At 38.6% G+C, this 15,985-nt stretch overlaps 1 protein-coding gene across 1 annotated transcript in view; it reads left to right on the top strand.

Annotated features, from left to right (window-relative positions):
* Positions 1 to 6,605: 6,605 nt before the first annotated feature.
* ELOVL4 (ELOVL fatty acid elongase 4) overlaps positions 6,606 to 15,985 on the top strand; it is a 57,930-nt gene continuing 48,550 nt past the window's right edge. Inside the window, exon 1 of the mRNA XM_027853711.1 lies at positions 6,606 to 7,047. Coding sequence (XP_027709512.1) covers positions 6,948 to 7,047 — 100 coding nt within the window. The 5' untranslated portion in view covers positions 6,606 to 6,947. The remainder of the gene's footprint in view (positions 7,048 to 15,985) is intronic.

Below are 15,985 nucleotides of genomic sequence, written 5' to 3'. Positions count from 1 at the left end.
GTAAAATGGTAAAATGGCATGGGTGATGTCTTTTGATTCAAGCATAAATTGGATTTAAGTGAGGCAGAGTTGCATAAAGTCATTGGCCTCATGTTCTCTTCCAGAGTCACCACAGTCCAGTGGCAAGACAGAGTCAAGGTGACTGGTGATGGCTCAAGATGCAGTGGATGACCTTGGTGTCTTCAATGTCTAACCAAGCTCTAAGCACTCTACAGTGCCTGCTTCAGCTGCCTTCATGGCCGTTGGAACAAATTGTTCTCACATGCCTATTCCACCAAGGGAATGTTCTCATACACCTATTCTACCTCACATGCTTGAAGCAGACACCTGTCTAACTCACCATTGGGTTTGAGACCCTTTAGTTACCCTCAATCTGGGTTAGCTGAAACGGTTCACCAGGGTGTGGCCGCTGTGCATGCTACAGATTCTTGGAGAGACAGGTGAGAGTTAGGTGGATCAGGTGGACACCCAAGGTGGAAAACAGCCCTAAAAAAAGGTGTGATAGCCCTCACACCAGAGATACTAGTCTTCCCTGAACACACCCTACACCCCAAGTATGTGCCAAGTAGGTACTTACATGTTTGTTGATTGATATAAATGACGTGAGGACTGTCCCCCACATGGACAGTCATTGTGTGACTTGAAGAGAAACAGAATAGACATCTCTAACCTTCACCCTTCTCCAAGGGAGACTTTACATCCTTCCAGGATGCAGAGTCTTTTCCTTCAGCAACCTAAAGCAGGTTTGGCATCTTCCATCATCTATCTCAAAGCTGGAAGCCAGAAGCACCTGAAGCCCAAAAATCTGCAGAAACTCTGAAGAGACACAAAGATTAAAGGTGTCCTCTTTTCCATTTTAGTCCAGGGCTTCTTAAACTTTTTCTATTCAAGACCCCTTCAGTGCTTCTTCAACTGTGGGTCACAACTCCAGTCAAGTCTACCCCATCTCATTCCAGCACAGGTCATTAATCTCCATCACTGAGGAGAGAGTCTCATACTGATGGACTTTGGGACTCAGGTTCCATTAAGGTAAAACTTACTAACACTCAGAGCTGGCCAAAAGTAGAATATATTTATGTCCAGATAAAGGGCAATGAATGAGTAGGGGCATGGCTTCTTAGTGGGTTCCCCCTTACTGGAAGTCTTGAAGCAGAGGTTCTAGTACTACTTGCTAGGGATGTTGGAAAGGGTTTCTTGCTTGAGTATAAATTGCTCATTGCTCATTTAATTCTACAAACCTAGGGAAGTGCTCTTTCTTTAAATTATATTTCTCCTATGGGTACTTAACACTTGTGGCATTAAATGAATCAACTTGTTCCACTGCAATAACTACAAGAGTATCTAACTTTTCTTCTTCCTCTAGTGTCTTCCCTGGTTTTTCTTTCCTACACATAATGTTCTGAATTATCTTTCCTGTGTTGTTGTTATCACTACAGTTAAGTTCTTAAGTGCCTATAATTGCTCCCAACAACTTTTCAAATCAAGTTAATACTTAAAATGATGTCTTTAGACTCCTCCTCTTAACACTCAAAAACCACTTAAAGCAGATTACATGACAGCCTCCTTTCCCATCCCACTAATTTCCTGTGTTCTCTACTAAACCGTAAGCTCCTTGAGGACATTGACTATATACTATCTAAATTTTGCATCTCCCTAGTGTCATTTGCAGGCACTATATTTTTTTCCCTTGGGAGAATGCAGCAAACAGGTTAACTTCATATGTGTTTCCACTCTTTCTTTCTGTGCATGTGGGAGGGGAAAGAGTACTGATTATGGTCTCAAAGTGAGACCAAAGAACATTTTCCATGGAATCCTATCTCTCAAAGACAAGTGTGACTTAAGTTCTCAGTATTTCAATTCCCACAAGACTGTGTGTATAGATAATTATGTGAAGAGGTACAGACTCTGGAGGTTCAACTAGATTTCTAAGAAGATGGAAGTTTAAAAGTGAGATGCATGGGACAGCTGGAATTGCAATGATAGTGTCCAGGAAATATAGAATTCTGGCATGTTCTCAAAATGCCACAGAGCATGCTAGGAAGATATCTAATCTCAGTAGAGTAACAGAGGGCTGCTAGAACAGTATTCAAACAATGAAACAGCAAATGTCTGCACCTATAGCTTCAGAAGACTCTCATTCCAGCTGACTGTACAGAAACCTTAACTCTTCCCTACACTGTATCACAAATTTTGGAAACTATTTCTCAAATACTCTAGGGGGAGGGAAAGGAAAATTGTCCTGCTTGCTCAGGAATATCTGGTGAGATATGTTTTCTATTTCTTTCTTTTATAGTTTTGTCACAATTAATATTTTACTGCTTCAAAGTATAGTTTCTGCCTTGTCTGTTAGTACTGTGGCCACTGGATAGTTAGACCTGAATTTGACACTAATAATTCAGAGTTTAAGTTGTGTGGGAACTTAAGCCAAATTATCATAAATAGGATCATAGGAATATAGATTTAGAGCTAGAAGGGATCTATGAGGCCACTTGGTCCAATTCTCTCATTTTACTGATGAGGGAACTACAAAAAGGATAAATTACTTGCCCTGGCTGACATAGATAGTAAGTATCTGAGGCAGGGTTTGAACCATAATCTTCCTGATTCCAAGTCTAGTGCCCTACCCTCTATGTAGCACATACTTTCCAAGATACTTAAAATTGTCTGAAATAACTCCATGTTGAACTCAAGTCTATGTGAATCTAGAGTTAAGTAGCATATGGGTTAGAATTGTATTATGTTCTTCATAATTTTTGCTGTTCACACTTCAGTGCTTTCACATATTTTCTCATTCCTATACTATCTTTCCTTCTGACTATAATACCTTTCCCTCTTTTCTTCTACTAGTCATGTTCCATCCTTTTTCCCTTTTTAATAACACAACTTAAGCTCACTTCCTCTCACCACTCTTGCCAACTCTTGGAGGCAGTATAATAGATACAGTGAAAGAATTATTGAATTTGGAAGGACAGAAGCTAGATTTAAACCCCAGTGCTGCTATTTACCACCTGTGTTACCTTGGACAAATCATTCAATTTTTCTAGTCCCCAGTTTCCTCACTTGGAAAATGATTTCTAAGTTCTTTCCTAGCTCCAAATCCACAATCTTATGAATTTCTTAGTGTTAACATTTGGAATATATGGACTTTTTGGTCATAGTCATACATTCTTATATTTAATATTATCTCATCTATTAATCAAGAGATATCTTTATGTGCCTGGCACAGCGCTAAACATTGTGACGTGCAAAGAAAATATGGGATTAGAGAATTTAGAGCTAGAAGGGGCTCTAAATATCATATAGTCTAAACTCTTCGTTTACAGATGAGAAAACTCAGGCTTAGGGAAGTTAAGTGACCTGTATTGCACAGATGGGTACCAAGTAGTAGAGTGCCCTTCAAACTCAACTTCTCTGACTACAAATCTGGTTTTCTTCTCTTTCAGCATCCCACACTATTTCCACTGATAAGACCTAATTCCTAACACAAATAGTTTCTAATCTTATTGTGGAGATAGAACAATGAAAGGATTAATGAATAAGACAGCATTATAAGTAACAACATTGCATACTAAATTCTGATTACTTAGAAGGTCTGTGACCCATTCCTGTATTGTGTAGAATCACTCCAGGTTCCATGGGATATTTCATAACATGGGTGACTCAAGGATATGTCAGATTCCTTTACAGACAAATAGTAATTGATACTATCACACATTCCTTTTCTGGGCACCTGTGGGAGAAGAAAAACAGGTGAAACTCTCACCTCTAAAGTAAAAGGTTGCAACTGTGACTTACGTCGTATATGTGACTGGGGCCCCCTAGTGGTCAAATTCAAATCTTTTTTTTTTTTTTTGGATGGGGCCCAAGATTGGGGTGGTGGGGAATTAACTACAGGAAGATAATATCCTTCATTCTGGAATGCTAATAATTCTAATAGTTTCACACTTCATTAAAGGCCTTGATTCTGCAGTTTCTAAAATGAATATTAGGGCTTCATATTACAGGAATGAGAGTCAATTTTCTCTGGTGAGGCTTAGGTATGCATTGGGAGCTCTCACTTTCTCTATAGAATCAAAGTGAATGTATGGGACCAGAATATCTTATCTGACATCACTTCACAAATAGGAAGCATTGACAGAGATTCTTTTGGATTTCATTTGTTTAAATAATAAGCAGAGTTGGATGGTAGTTCCTTATTTTGACCAAGTAAATCTAAGAAACTATAATATTACATGAGAACGTAACTAATATTTTTGTACATAATGCATTTAATTAATGCTAGGAAAGCATTCATACAAAATAATAGATATTTACTGCACTAAAAATTTCTTTTAATTAATTTTTTTTTCTTTAGCATTTGCCATTTAAAATAGAGCTCAATACTCCGTACCTCTTCATTTCACCATTATTAAATACATTTAAATATTACAGAAGTTCAGCATTGTAGTAAGTCCTTTACAAAGAAAATCAAACACAATTTCCATCCTATAGTCATTTGTAGTCTAAAGTACATGTAAACATGTATGGAGGACATGGCTTGGAGTAGCCTGGTCAGCCTAACAAGGTGAAAGCATGAAGAAACACATTGCTTCAATTGTGTTTCCTTGATGGGTGTGGACACCCTTTCATCAAAGACACAGAACCAATGCCCCAAATTTTGGTTTGTTATGGTTTCAAGGGTATATTCACACTCATTGTACCTCCTATGTAGGAAAAAAAAATACAGCTGAGTAAACCTTGAATACATGCAAAAGATAAATATTGAAATGCAATCTTGATATTGTCAACTATGTCAAAGTGTTTTGCACAATGAGCTTTAGAAAAGCATTTCAAACAATCTACAAAGTAGTAAGTAAAAAAAGTTACTAGACCCTGTTGTAAAAGTTAGTTTTATGTCAATAAAAATAACAAATCAGCTAATCATTTAATAAGTATTTATTAAGCATCTGTTATATATCAAGCACTGTGCTGGGTACACAGACACAAAAATGAAAGTACCTAACCTTAAGAAGTTTATGTTTTTTCGGGGAGACAACATGTACACATATAAAATTATATATAAAATACATACCAAATTAATACAAGGTAAATTTTCTAGGTAAATTTCTTTAGCACCTAGGAGGTTCAGGAGAGGTCTCATGTAAGAGATGGCATTTGAGCTGTACGTACTTTGAAGGAAACTAGAGACCAAGAAGTGGTGATAAGGAGGGAGTGTATTCCCGACAAGGGAGTCAGACTGTGTAAAGGCTTGGATATGGAAGATGGAATGTAGTGTGTAAAGAATCAAAAGAAAGTCAGTTTGGCTTGACTTGAGGGCTAGGAGATTTCCACATACATACTTTTGCTGCCTTCCTGAGGATGCCTCTCCTCCCATAGTATCTTTATCTCTCCTTTGCACTATCTCAATACATTTTAAAGAAGTAACCAAAAGTTGGGGCTGATATATCCCACATGTAATCATTCTTACCTAGAATGACCTCCCCTCTCTATATCCATATCTCTGAATGTACAGCTCAGCTTCCATCTCTCCCATAAAACTTTCTCTGACACCTCCAGCGCTTCATATTCTTCTTTTCTGAATTTATTGGTCTCTTATTGTTTGCTGTTGTTTTACTTACTTTATTGGCCCAATCAATTTGACTGCCCCCAATTACTTTATCTCTCTTTTTAAAAAATTATTTAAAAATTAATAATACGGTCCCTGCCCTTCATCAATTGTAAGCTCCATGAGGGCATGGGTTGTTGCGATTTGTCTTCACAGCCCTCCTGCCTAGTACATAATGGTACTTAACATAGGGTTGTTGAAATTGCCCGCTCTTGTGTAAAGCAAGAACAATGCCTTAACCTTCTCTAGAAGACCCTTTGCGGCTCCAAACAGAGTTATGATTAAGTCTTTAACTGATGTAGGACATTCTCAAAGTGTGGGAAACAGAACCTTTCCCCAGGTCTAGAGGGGAGATGTAGTGAGTGGGCCAGTGTTCCCTCTTTTATTCAGGTCAGACAGCGATGTTCTGCCTTTGATCAGAGTGCCTGTGGAAGCGACATCTGTAAGAGGGGCAATCCAGCCTCTAATTCTCTTCTTGCCTAGCTCTCTGCAGCTCAGGAGTTACACATGAGCCCATTCTTGGCGAGAGTTCGTGAGGTGACTGCTGGGGAGAGAGAGGATGGGAGGTGAGATTTGTGGAGAGACTGGCTTTTTTCTCATCATCACAGGTCTTCTCTCTCCCCCCTATCCTTGCCTTTCAGAGCTATTTGCGAGGCCTTAGGTTTTGCCCCGTGGGAAGGCGCAGAAGACCCTAGGTATGGCTTCAGATGCACTGTCCAGCCTTCCACGGGCTGTTCTCCTGCATGCGCATGCGTATGCCCATGTTTTCCTTCCCTCCCTTTCTCTTTTCTGTGCTCCATCCTACTCCTCCGACTCCCCCTCCTCCCCACGCTTGCCCTCCCTCTCTCTCTCTCTCTCTCTCTCTCTCTCTCTCTCTCTCTCTCTCTCACCCGGGACTGAACAGTGTAAGTAGCGCGTGGGAGGGGGGAGTGTCGCCCCGAGGTCACGTGACGCGAGTACAGGCGACTGGAGCCGCGGGGCGGGCTCCCAGGCTGTCAGAGTGCAGCAGTCTCCTCTTGCTCTTGACGGCCCGTGGATCCTGCTCGTCCTCTGCGCTGTGACAGCGGCTTCTCGCTCAGCTCTGCTCGCGCCGCGCCACCGCTGCAGCCGCATCTCCATCAGCATCCCCATCACCCCGCGACTCGGAAGGAGGAGAAGCAGGAGCAAGGACTAGGAGGAGAAAAGAGCCAGGAGGCAGCTGCCAATCACCTCCGGTTCAGCTCCCTCTGGGCTTGCCAGAGTCTGGGTAGCCGCCAGCCTCTAGCCTCCCTGCCCCTGCCAGGGTCTCCGCCACCACCACCACCTCCGCCGCGGCTGCTGCCTCTGCCCCGCTGCCGCCACCATGGGGCTCCTGGACTCGGAACCGGCGCGCATGCTGGATGCTGTGTCCACCGCGGTCAACGATACCATAGAGTTCTACCGATGGACCTGGTCGATCGTAGGTAAGCGCGCTGTCCCTTCCCCGCGCGCCGCGGCCGCCCGCCTTCTCCCGCATGCTCATTCCCTGCCCCCCCATCCCCATCCCCATCCCCCACGAACCTGCAGCCCAAAGAGAGCCGAGAGAAGAGGGAGGAGGCAGTGTGGCTCTCCCTCCCTTGGTCTCGAACTGCTGCTCCATCCTCCCTCGTTTGGCCCTTCCTATCCACCTTCTGCATTGAGAGAACACCATCAAAATGGCCTCAGAATCCTCTACCTCCACCAGTCACTGCAGAAGTGGCTGAGCCCCTCCTCCCTCCTTTCCCCTTCCCCCTCCCCCCTTTCCCCCTTCTCCAGAGATCCTCTCTGTACTTTCTCCTCTCTTGGCTCTGCATTTTTTTTTTTTTTTTGAATGATCCAGTGCATGTCCAACTCGGTTTTACTGCAGTCATTTAAAATGGATTATCTATTCTTCACACTTAGTTCGGTACGTCACTATGATTCTGTCTCTTGTCTCTCTGGTGTCTCTGTGTCTCTGTCTCACTCTCTCTGTCTCTTGGAGTCCGTTTCTGTCTTTCTGTCTCTGTCTTTATCTTTATCCATTGCTCTCTCTCTCTCTCTCTCTTTCTCACGCGCGCGCGCGCACACACACACACACACACACACACACCACGATACCATGTCCCATATCCCAGGAGCTTCTGACATTGAGCTTCTATCACCCTTATCAGTTCTAGTAATAGAGTTGAAATATTAGATTAAGGTTTTATATGCAGTGTCCCCTAGAATTACAGGTACTAAGTGCTCATTGCATTAACTGCCCCACCCTTCCTTCACTCCCAAATCTTCTGATCTCATCTGACAAGTCTACTTTGTACACAGGCTTAATTTAGTATTTAAATAGAAAAAAAAAATAAACCCACAACCTTTCATGACAGTCACAAGAGAAAAAAAGAAAATTTGGTACCTAGGAAAGAGTCGTTAGTTTAAGTGTCTCCCAGATTTCTTTAGAGTCACTTGAATGTTCTTAGTGGGCTTTGTCTTCTAGTTAATCTATGCCATTATAAGTTGAAAAGAAAAAGAAAACAACCCATTTAGACTGTCAACTTTAAGGATTGTGATTTTCTGAAGATTTTTCTATGGTAAATGTTCTTGAATTGACTGTTGATTTCTGTGAGCACTGCAGTGCAGGAATGTGCAGTGAGAAAGAAGAAATCTTGAAGGGTTATCTCTTTTTGCTGACACTTCATCAAATACATCCACATAGAGACTAATTGAACACATCATCAAACTTTTCCTAGCTGTGTTGTTGCTTTGTCACAACTGTCATATTTGTAATTTACACTTCTTTGAAAGAAAAAAAGTGATAATTTTACACTGGCATCTGTAATGATCTTTGATGAATCATATCTAAAATTCTTTAAAATATTAAATGGTAAAAGCCTTCTTAAAATTTCTTTTAAAAATATGTTTTTTTAGAAGTCTTCAAGTTTTCTTAGTTTTTTTATAGTACAATGTCATTAATACATTGAGAAAAATTACATAATTTCAATTAAATACTCATTAAATGCAAAGTACTATGTTAGGCAATAGGGAAGATATAAGCTGTACCCTGTCATTTGGTCTTTTACATTAAGATATTTCTGCAACCTATTTGTAGAGGCAGAGAAAATGACAGTTGCAAGACAAGTAGTATAATAAACTGGATGTGATACAGGAGATTTGTACAGAACCTTCATGATGGGGACTATTTCTGTGAAACTAGATAAGTAAAAGGACATTTTGATATTCATTCTACTATGACTATTTTAGAAGAAAAATTTTTTTTTCATATAGGTCTTAATGTTCAATTATAAGTTTAAAACATTTTGATTTTGTAGAAACTTACTCATTTGTTAGTTGTGTTTACTTCTGGCCCCCTGGTCCCCCAGGACAATTTTCATTGAATTCATTTTCACCATTTTCAGGATTAGATATTTTAAAAAAAAACAAGCAATATTCTGCTGAAATGGTTTAGTTTTCTTTTAGCTGTATTTTTAATATAGCACTTTACTGCACTGACCTCATACTATGCTTGGGAGAAATGGGAAAATATTTAAAACCTCCATTGTTGCCTTACTATTGCCCTTGTGTAGATTACATCAGGTTCTTGTATACAGTTGTGCAATATTGTTCATGGCATATTCTTTAGCAAGTAATGCAATAATTTGTGCTTTGCATATTTGGGAGTTATGAATTAACTAGGTATACAGGGCACTCCTCAAGTCCTAATATCTACAACAGCCACACCTGTATGTTTGGCTTTATCTTTCTTTCCCTTTTCAGTCATAGAACTTGCCTGAGGAGTAGTGGATTTCTACTAACTAATGTTCTTCAAGAGAAGGCTAGATTACCCACAGTTTGGAGTTATTAAAAAGGCCAATCTTGGCCAAGTTAAACTAGAAGGCGTTTAAGGTGTTTTCTAACTCTAGATTCTTGTCTAGACAGTTTGGGCTGGATTTAAGGGGTAAGAAAAAAGGTAGGATGGGGAGTGTAGAGAAAATTTAGTTCAGTATTCTTAACCTGTGGTCTGTGAACTTTTTTTTTAGAAAAAATATTTTGATAATTCTATTTCAATGTAATTGGTTTCCTTTATTCTAACATGGGGTCCATGACACAAAAATGCTTAAGAACCACTGGTCTAGGTTATCTGCCTAGTTAAGTTTGTACACAGACTACATGTTTTCTGTGTAAATAACTTCCACTGAAGGCATCCTTCTCTACCATAAATATTATGCATAGGGCTGTTCTTTCTTATATGTAATCATTGCCTACACCTTAAAAATGATAATCCTTTGTTGGAATAAATGGTGGGTTTTTCATTCTTTCTTATCTAATAGGAGGTGAAGGTACTCCCTGGTGCTTAGGCTATCTACTTACAAAACCTGAGACATGCTTACTTCCTGGAATCAATTACCCACCAGTAATCAAGATGGGGTTTCTGAATTGAAGTAGATACGTAGGGGTATACTTTCTTAATAGATGGATTCTATTCTACCCTCCTGTACTAAGAAAGGTGTTTTCCAGGTCCAACCAGAAGAATATATGGAATATACGTGGCCTCACATAATTTTTTTTATCTCCTATTTCTAATCCTTCATCACTTATCTCCCCATCCCCCATTTAACTAGGCTGTACTCTCCTGCTAGTCCCATTCACATTGTTCCTATTCCAAGAAGATCAGCTCTGGACATAACTTCATTGAGTTCTAGAGAGAGTCAAAAGGAAAGCCAAATGTTGGATGGGGGGGGGTAGTTTGAAAAAAGTTGGTGAGTTAGCCATTTGGAAATAATAAAAATGGTTGGAATGAAAGGTTTTAAGAATAAAGATATTAGAAGAAATGTATGAGAGAAAAAAGAATTTAAACTATTTTCAGAAAAATTAAGGTATCCAACGTAGTCTCCATGGCATTGAAGTACTTTAAATTTAATATTCTTTGGCATAATTTGTATTTTTTTAATTCTCCCATTATTCACCCTTATAAGACTTTTCCTACCAGGATTTCCAAATCTTTCTCAAATTTCTACTTACACTTAAGTTCCATCCTCTTTCTTTCCTACCAGGAGTAGAAGATTTCTCCCTAGCTAAGAAATTCCGTCTTAAAGAAAATCGGCATTTTCAGCATAAAAAATCTTTAATATGTTAATAGATCATATCCAAAATTGTTCTTGAAAGCAAGTCTCTTCTAGGAACTATGTATATAGAAACTTTAAAATATAGTCTATGTTGACTTTTTAAATCTTATGGGTTTTTTCTGTTCAATTATTTTCCTAGAAATATATCTTTTGAAAGCCATCTTTCAAACTCATGTATATTTAAAATTTAAATTGTTAATTAGCATTATGATATACTACTTTTCATATAAACTGCAATTGTACAACAAAAGATTTTAAGGCTGGCCACACTGACTGTAAGAAGAGTAGTGTTCTCTAGTGGTAAGAGCAATGATTTTGTAGTCAGGTGACCTCAGTGACTCCTGGCTCTGGTTCTGGAAAAATAATTTAACCATATTCATCAATTAAATTGGGATAATCATCATTTTACCAATTAGCTTATAAGGAGATTGTAGAGGAAGTTCTTTGTAAATCTAAATTTGCTATATAAACATGAGTTATTATTACTATCACCACCAGACTGTTTTGCCCTAACAAACATTCTGTATGTGCAAATAACTGTCCCATTCTATGACATGGACAATCCTTCTTGAATAGCAAAAAAGTGTTACCCAAATTACCACATGCTGTTCTCTGAGTGACAATGATTGCTACACTCAGAGTTGAAGGCAGTGCCTTACATACCCGTGAGATCATGCAATACTTCAGATACGAAGGTGAGAAAATTTTGAGTTTGGCCTTTAAGAGTAGGTAGGATTTTTTTTAACTAAATATTTTATCAGAAACTTAACATTAAACATTAATATAAACAATTATATTTATGTTCCTCAATCTTTTTTGCTAGCTGATCATTCATATGATGGCCCCTAAGTGTAGGTGTTTCCCAAGGTTCTGTCCAAGGCCCTCTTCTGCCAAGCACTCTATCTCAGCAACTTCATCAGCTCCTATCTGTATGCAGATGATTCACAGACTTCTCAGGCTCAGCATGCCCATAACTGAACTCATTACCTCCCCACCTTCTTCTTAACCCTCTCTTTTTACAAAATTTCCCATTGGTGTTAAGCTTTAACTCCTCACTTTCTTTCACCCTACAAATCCATTCTGATGTCAACTCTTGTCATTTCTACCTCCACATCTCTCACTTGTGACCCCTTCTTACCACTCGCATAGCTAGCATCTTAGTTCCAACTCTCATCTTCTCTGACCTAGATTATTGCAACATCCTCCTAATTGGTCTTGCTTCTCCCAGGTCTTTCACCTTTGTAGTCAGTCCTGAATACTATTGTCAAAGTAATTTTCCTTGACTGTTGATCTGATCATGTGACTTCTATTCAATCTATTCCAATGACTTCCTGTTGTCTCTAGGATCAAATATAAATTTCTCTGTTTAGCTTTCAAAGACTTTAATAATCTTGCCTCAAACTATCTTTCCAACTCTATTAAATATTACTCCTCCTCCAATAATCTGCAGGTTAGTTCAACTGACCTTCTGTATGTTGCTCACACATGACATTCCATCTTCTGTAGCCATCCCTTTGCACTGGCCATCCCCTATGTATGGAATACATTCATTCACTCCTTACCAACCCCTCCACAAAGTCCTTTTCTTCTCTTAAGAACTATTTTCTACATGGACCCTTTCCTAGTCTACCCAAATGCTAGTGCTGTCCTTCCCAAACCACCTTGTATTTGAGTATTTAGTATGTATTTTACTTATTCATTTTATATTTGTGCTATATGTATGTGTTTATTGTCTCCTCCATTAGAATATAAGCTCCTTTTGAGTAGGGTATGTTTTATTTTTTATGCTTATATCACCAGCACTTACCACAGAGTCTGACATATAGTAGGTACTTAGTAACTTCTTGTTTAAATGATTGGATTAGTAACTATGTTAATTTCAATGTATACAGAATAATGCCACTTTAATAACTCCTTTGTCTTAAGTCCCTATCACCATTTATTCACAAACACTTTTTGTGTGATTGTGTATGCTACATTCTTCTGGATATTTTTTTTCCTTTGCATTGTTTCATAATGGTCTTTCTAGATTATTTTGTGTTCTTTGCCATTGTGCATGGTTGCTTATATTAGATCATTTTATTATATTTATGTTCCATACTTTAACCATTACTGTTATTTGATATCTGCAGTGTTTCTATATTTTTTGCTGTTACATTTATTTTTTTTTAATTAATTTATTTTGATTTATCAACCATCACTTCCATAAGCTTTTTTTCTTCTTTTTTTGCTAGGCAATGGGGTTAAGTGACTTGCCCAGGGTCACACAGCTAGTGTTGAGTATCTGAGGCTGGATTTGAACTCAGGTCCTCCTGAATCCAGGGTCAGTGCTCTATACACTGCACCACCTAGCTGCCCCTCCATAAGCTTTTAAATTTTAAATTTTTCTCCCCCTCGCCTCCCCACCTTCCTCCCCAAGACAGCATGCAATCTGATATAGGCTATACATATACATTCCTATTAAATGTATTTTCACATTAGTGATGTTGTAAGTAAGAATTAGAACCAATAGGAGGAAACACCAGAAAGAGGAAACAAAAACACAACAGAAGAAAAAAAAATAGCAAGTAGTATGCTTCGATCTGCATTTAAACTCCATAGTTTTTTCTTTGGATGTGGCTAGCATTTTCCATAATGAGACCTTTGGAGATATCTTAGATCCTTGTATAGCTGAGAAGGGTTAAGTCTATCAATATTAGTCATAGCACAACACATGGCTGTTACTGTGTACAACGTTCTCCTGGTTCTGCTCACTTCATTCAGCATCACACCATACAAGTCTTTCCAGGTTTTTTCTGAAGTCTGCCTGTTGCATTTATTTTTGATTTAGCTCTTTTATGTTATTGTTTCTGATAACACAGAAATATACAACACCCTGTTGTTGTTCAGTTGTTTCAGTCATGTTCTATTTTTTGTGATACATTTGGGGTTTTCTTGGCAGAGATACTGGAGTGATTTGCTATTTCCTTCTCTAACTCATTTTACAGATAGGAACCTGAGGCAAAGCAGGGTTAACTTGCCCAGGATCACACAGCTAGTAAGCATCTGAGGGCAGATTTGAACTCAGGATGAGTCTTCCTGACTCCAGGCGTGGTATTCTATCTATTACATCACCTAGTTTCCCAAGAAGAATTTACAAAGTGCTTACTATGCCTGGCACTGTGCTAGGTGCTAGTAATACAAAGACAAAAATGAAACGATTTGGACCTCAAGTAGCCTACATTATATTGAGGAAAAACAAACATATAGAAAATTATTTCCCTGGCATGGGAGGATTAATTATTAGGTGAGTGAGGGGATAGGAAAAGATCAAAATACATTTCTTGAGCTGGTACTTTATGGTGCTAAACTTTATAGTGCTGAACTTTGAAGGAAGTTGGAACCTTCCTAAGAGGTAAAAAGGGAGTGCATTCTAGGCGTGGGCCCTGAAGACAGAATGTCATGTGCAGGAGAATAGCAAATTGGTCAGTTTGGCTGGAATATAGTATATATGGGGGACAGAAATGTTCAGGGTGCTTGGAAAAGTAGGCTTGGAGATAGATTTTCAAGGGCTTTACAAAACAAACAATGGAGCATACATGTATATTCTCAGTAACAGAATTATTGTATAAAACAGTATGATTATTTTGTGATTTTTATTGTGTACTTTCAGATTGCTATCCAGAAAGATTCTACAAGGTTTCAATTTCATCAACAATGAATGAGTGCAATCTGGTCAGCTTTGAGTTTCATTGTTTTTCATTATTTTGGATGATTTGATGGTTGTACATTAGTAGGTGAAAGATGCCCTAATTTATTTGATTTTGAGTGAAATCAAACATTTCCCCAAATGATTGTTAACAATTTGTTTTTCCTTTTTCAAAACTTTCTGTTCTTATTCTTTGACTTTTTATCCACTGTGGACTAGAAAAATGGTATAATCTTTTCTGTATAGTTCCAATTTTCGCACATGTTCTAGTAAAGGAAGTTCAGAATAGGTAAAACTTTCGTTGTAGCTATTTGTTGAGTCAGACTGGTTGCTGTATGCATATCTATCAAAGATACTCCATGCGCAAGGCAAATTGCTAGATAATGAGGATGCAAAAATTGAGATTATAGAGGTTTTGTATGTGTGTGTGTACATTTTAGGGGAGAGATACATTGAAAATAGCTGTGATCAAAGGGAGAGTGTGAAAAGTATAATAGGGAGGGCTAGTGTGGAGATATTTTGAAGAGGGAAAGATCATTTTTGCTGGGAGAGAGGGGGAGTGTTCTAAAGGTTCATTGATCAGAGGAACTTGAGCTGGGCCTTCGAAGAAATGTAAGGATTTGAATAGATAGAAATGGAGAAATAATTTAAGATATGGTATACACTATGAACAAAGCACAAGATCAAAGAATAAAATAAAATTGGGAGAGGTGGAGAGTTAAGTTGGAATGTAGAGTACCTTAAAGAAAATAATATAAAATAAAGTTGGATTTGGATGTTGAATACCAGGCCCAGGAGTTTATAATTTACTTAGTAGGCAGTAGGGAAAAACTGAAAGTTTTTGAGTGACAAGGTCAGGCATCAATTTGTTATGGAAATTATTCAGGCAGCAATGTGAAGGATGGATCAGAGATGTAATGACTGGAGGTAAGAAGACCATTTACTGAGATTTCTACAATAGTTTGTCATAGACTGGATGAGGTGCTAACTAGGGTAGTTTCAGTGGAAATGGAAAAGAGGGAATGAATGAAAAGAAAGAAATGCCAGAACTTGGCAAGAGATTAGGTGTTATAAATTGGGACCAGGGGAGGCAGTGACTGGGGCTGAAAATGGGGAAAAAGTGAGATCTCAGTGTTCAGGAGCTTAGATCACAGGGAAGTTTATGATCCCATCAATGAAAATAGAGAGATTGAAGGAGGGATAAATTCAATTTTGCATAAGTTGAACTTGAAAGGGCAAGATATCCAGTAGACAGTCGGAAACATGAGATCAGAAAGCCTTTGGGAGAGATTTGAGACTCCTTTGCATAGAGATGATAAGTAAAGCCATGGTAACAAATGAGATGATTATCCACAGGATCATAGATGTAAAGCAGAAAAGGACCTCAAATATTGTCTAGTCAAACTCTTTCACTTTACAGACGAAAATATTGAGGCCCAGGGAGGCTTAGCAACTTGCTAAGTATCAGAGATAAAGATGAATTTAGAAGAAAGTTGATTTAGTCTTTTCAATAAAGTAAGAAGTGGGGCTATCAACATCATGGGTAAAATGGTTTTTTATGGGATAACTTAGGAAACAAATAATAATTTTTAACATATCTCT

This window comes from Vombatus ursinus, unplaced genomic scaffold, assembly GCF_900497805.2.
Source record: "Vombatus ursinus unplaced genomic scaffold, bare-nosed wombat genome assembly UNPS02000582.1, whole genome shotgun sequence".
Classification (NCBI taxonomy): Eukaryota; Metazoa; Chordata; class Mammalia; order Diprotodontia; family Vombatidae; genus Vombatus; species Vombatus ursinus.
The sequence above is the reverse complement of the archived record's forward strand: the minus strand, read 5'-3'. Positions and strand labels throughout refer to the sequence as shown.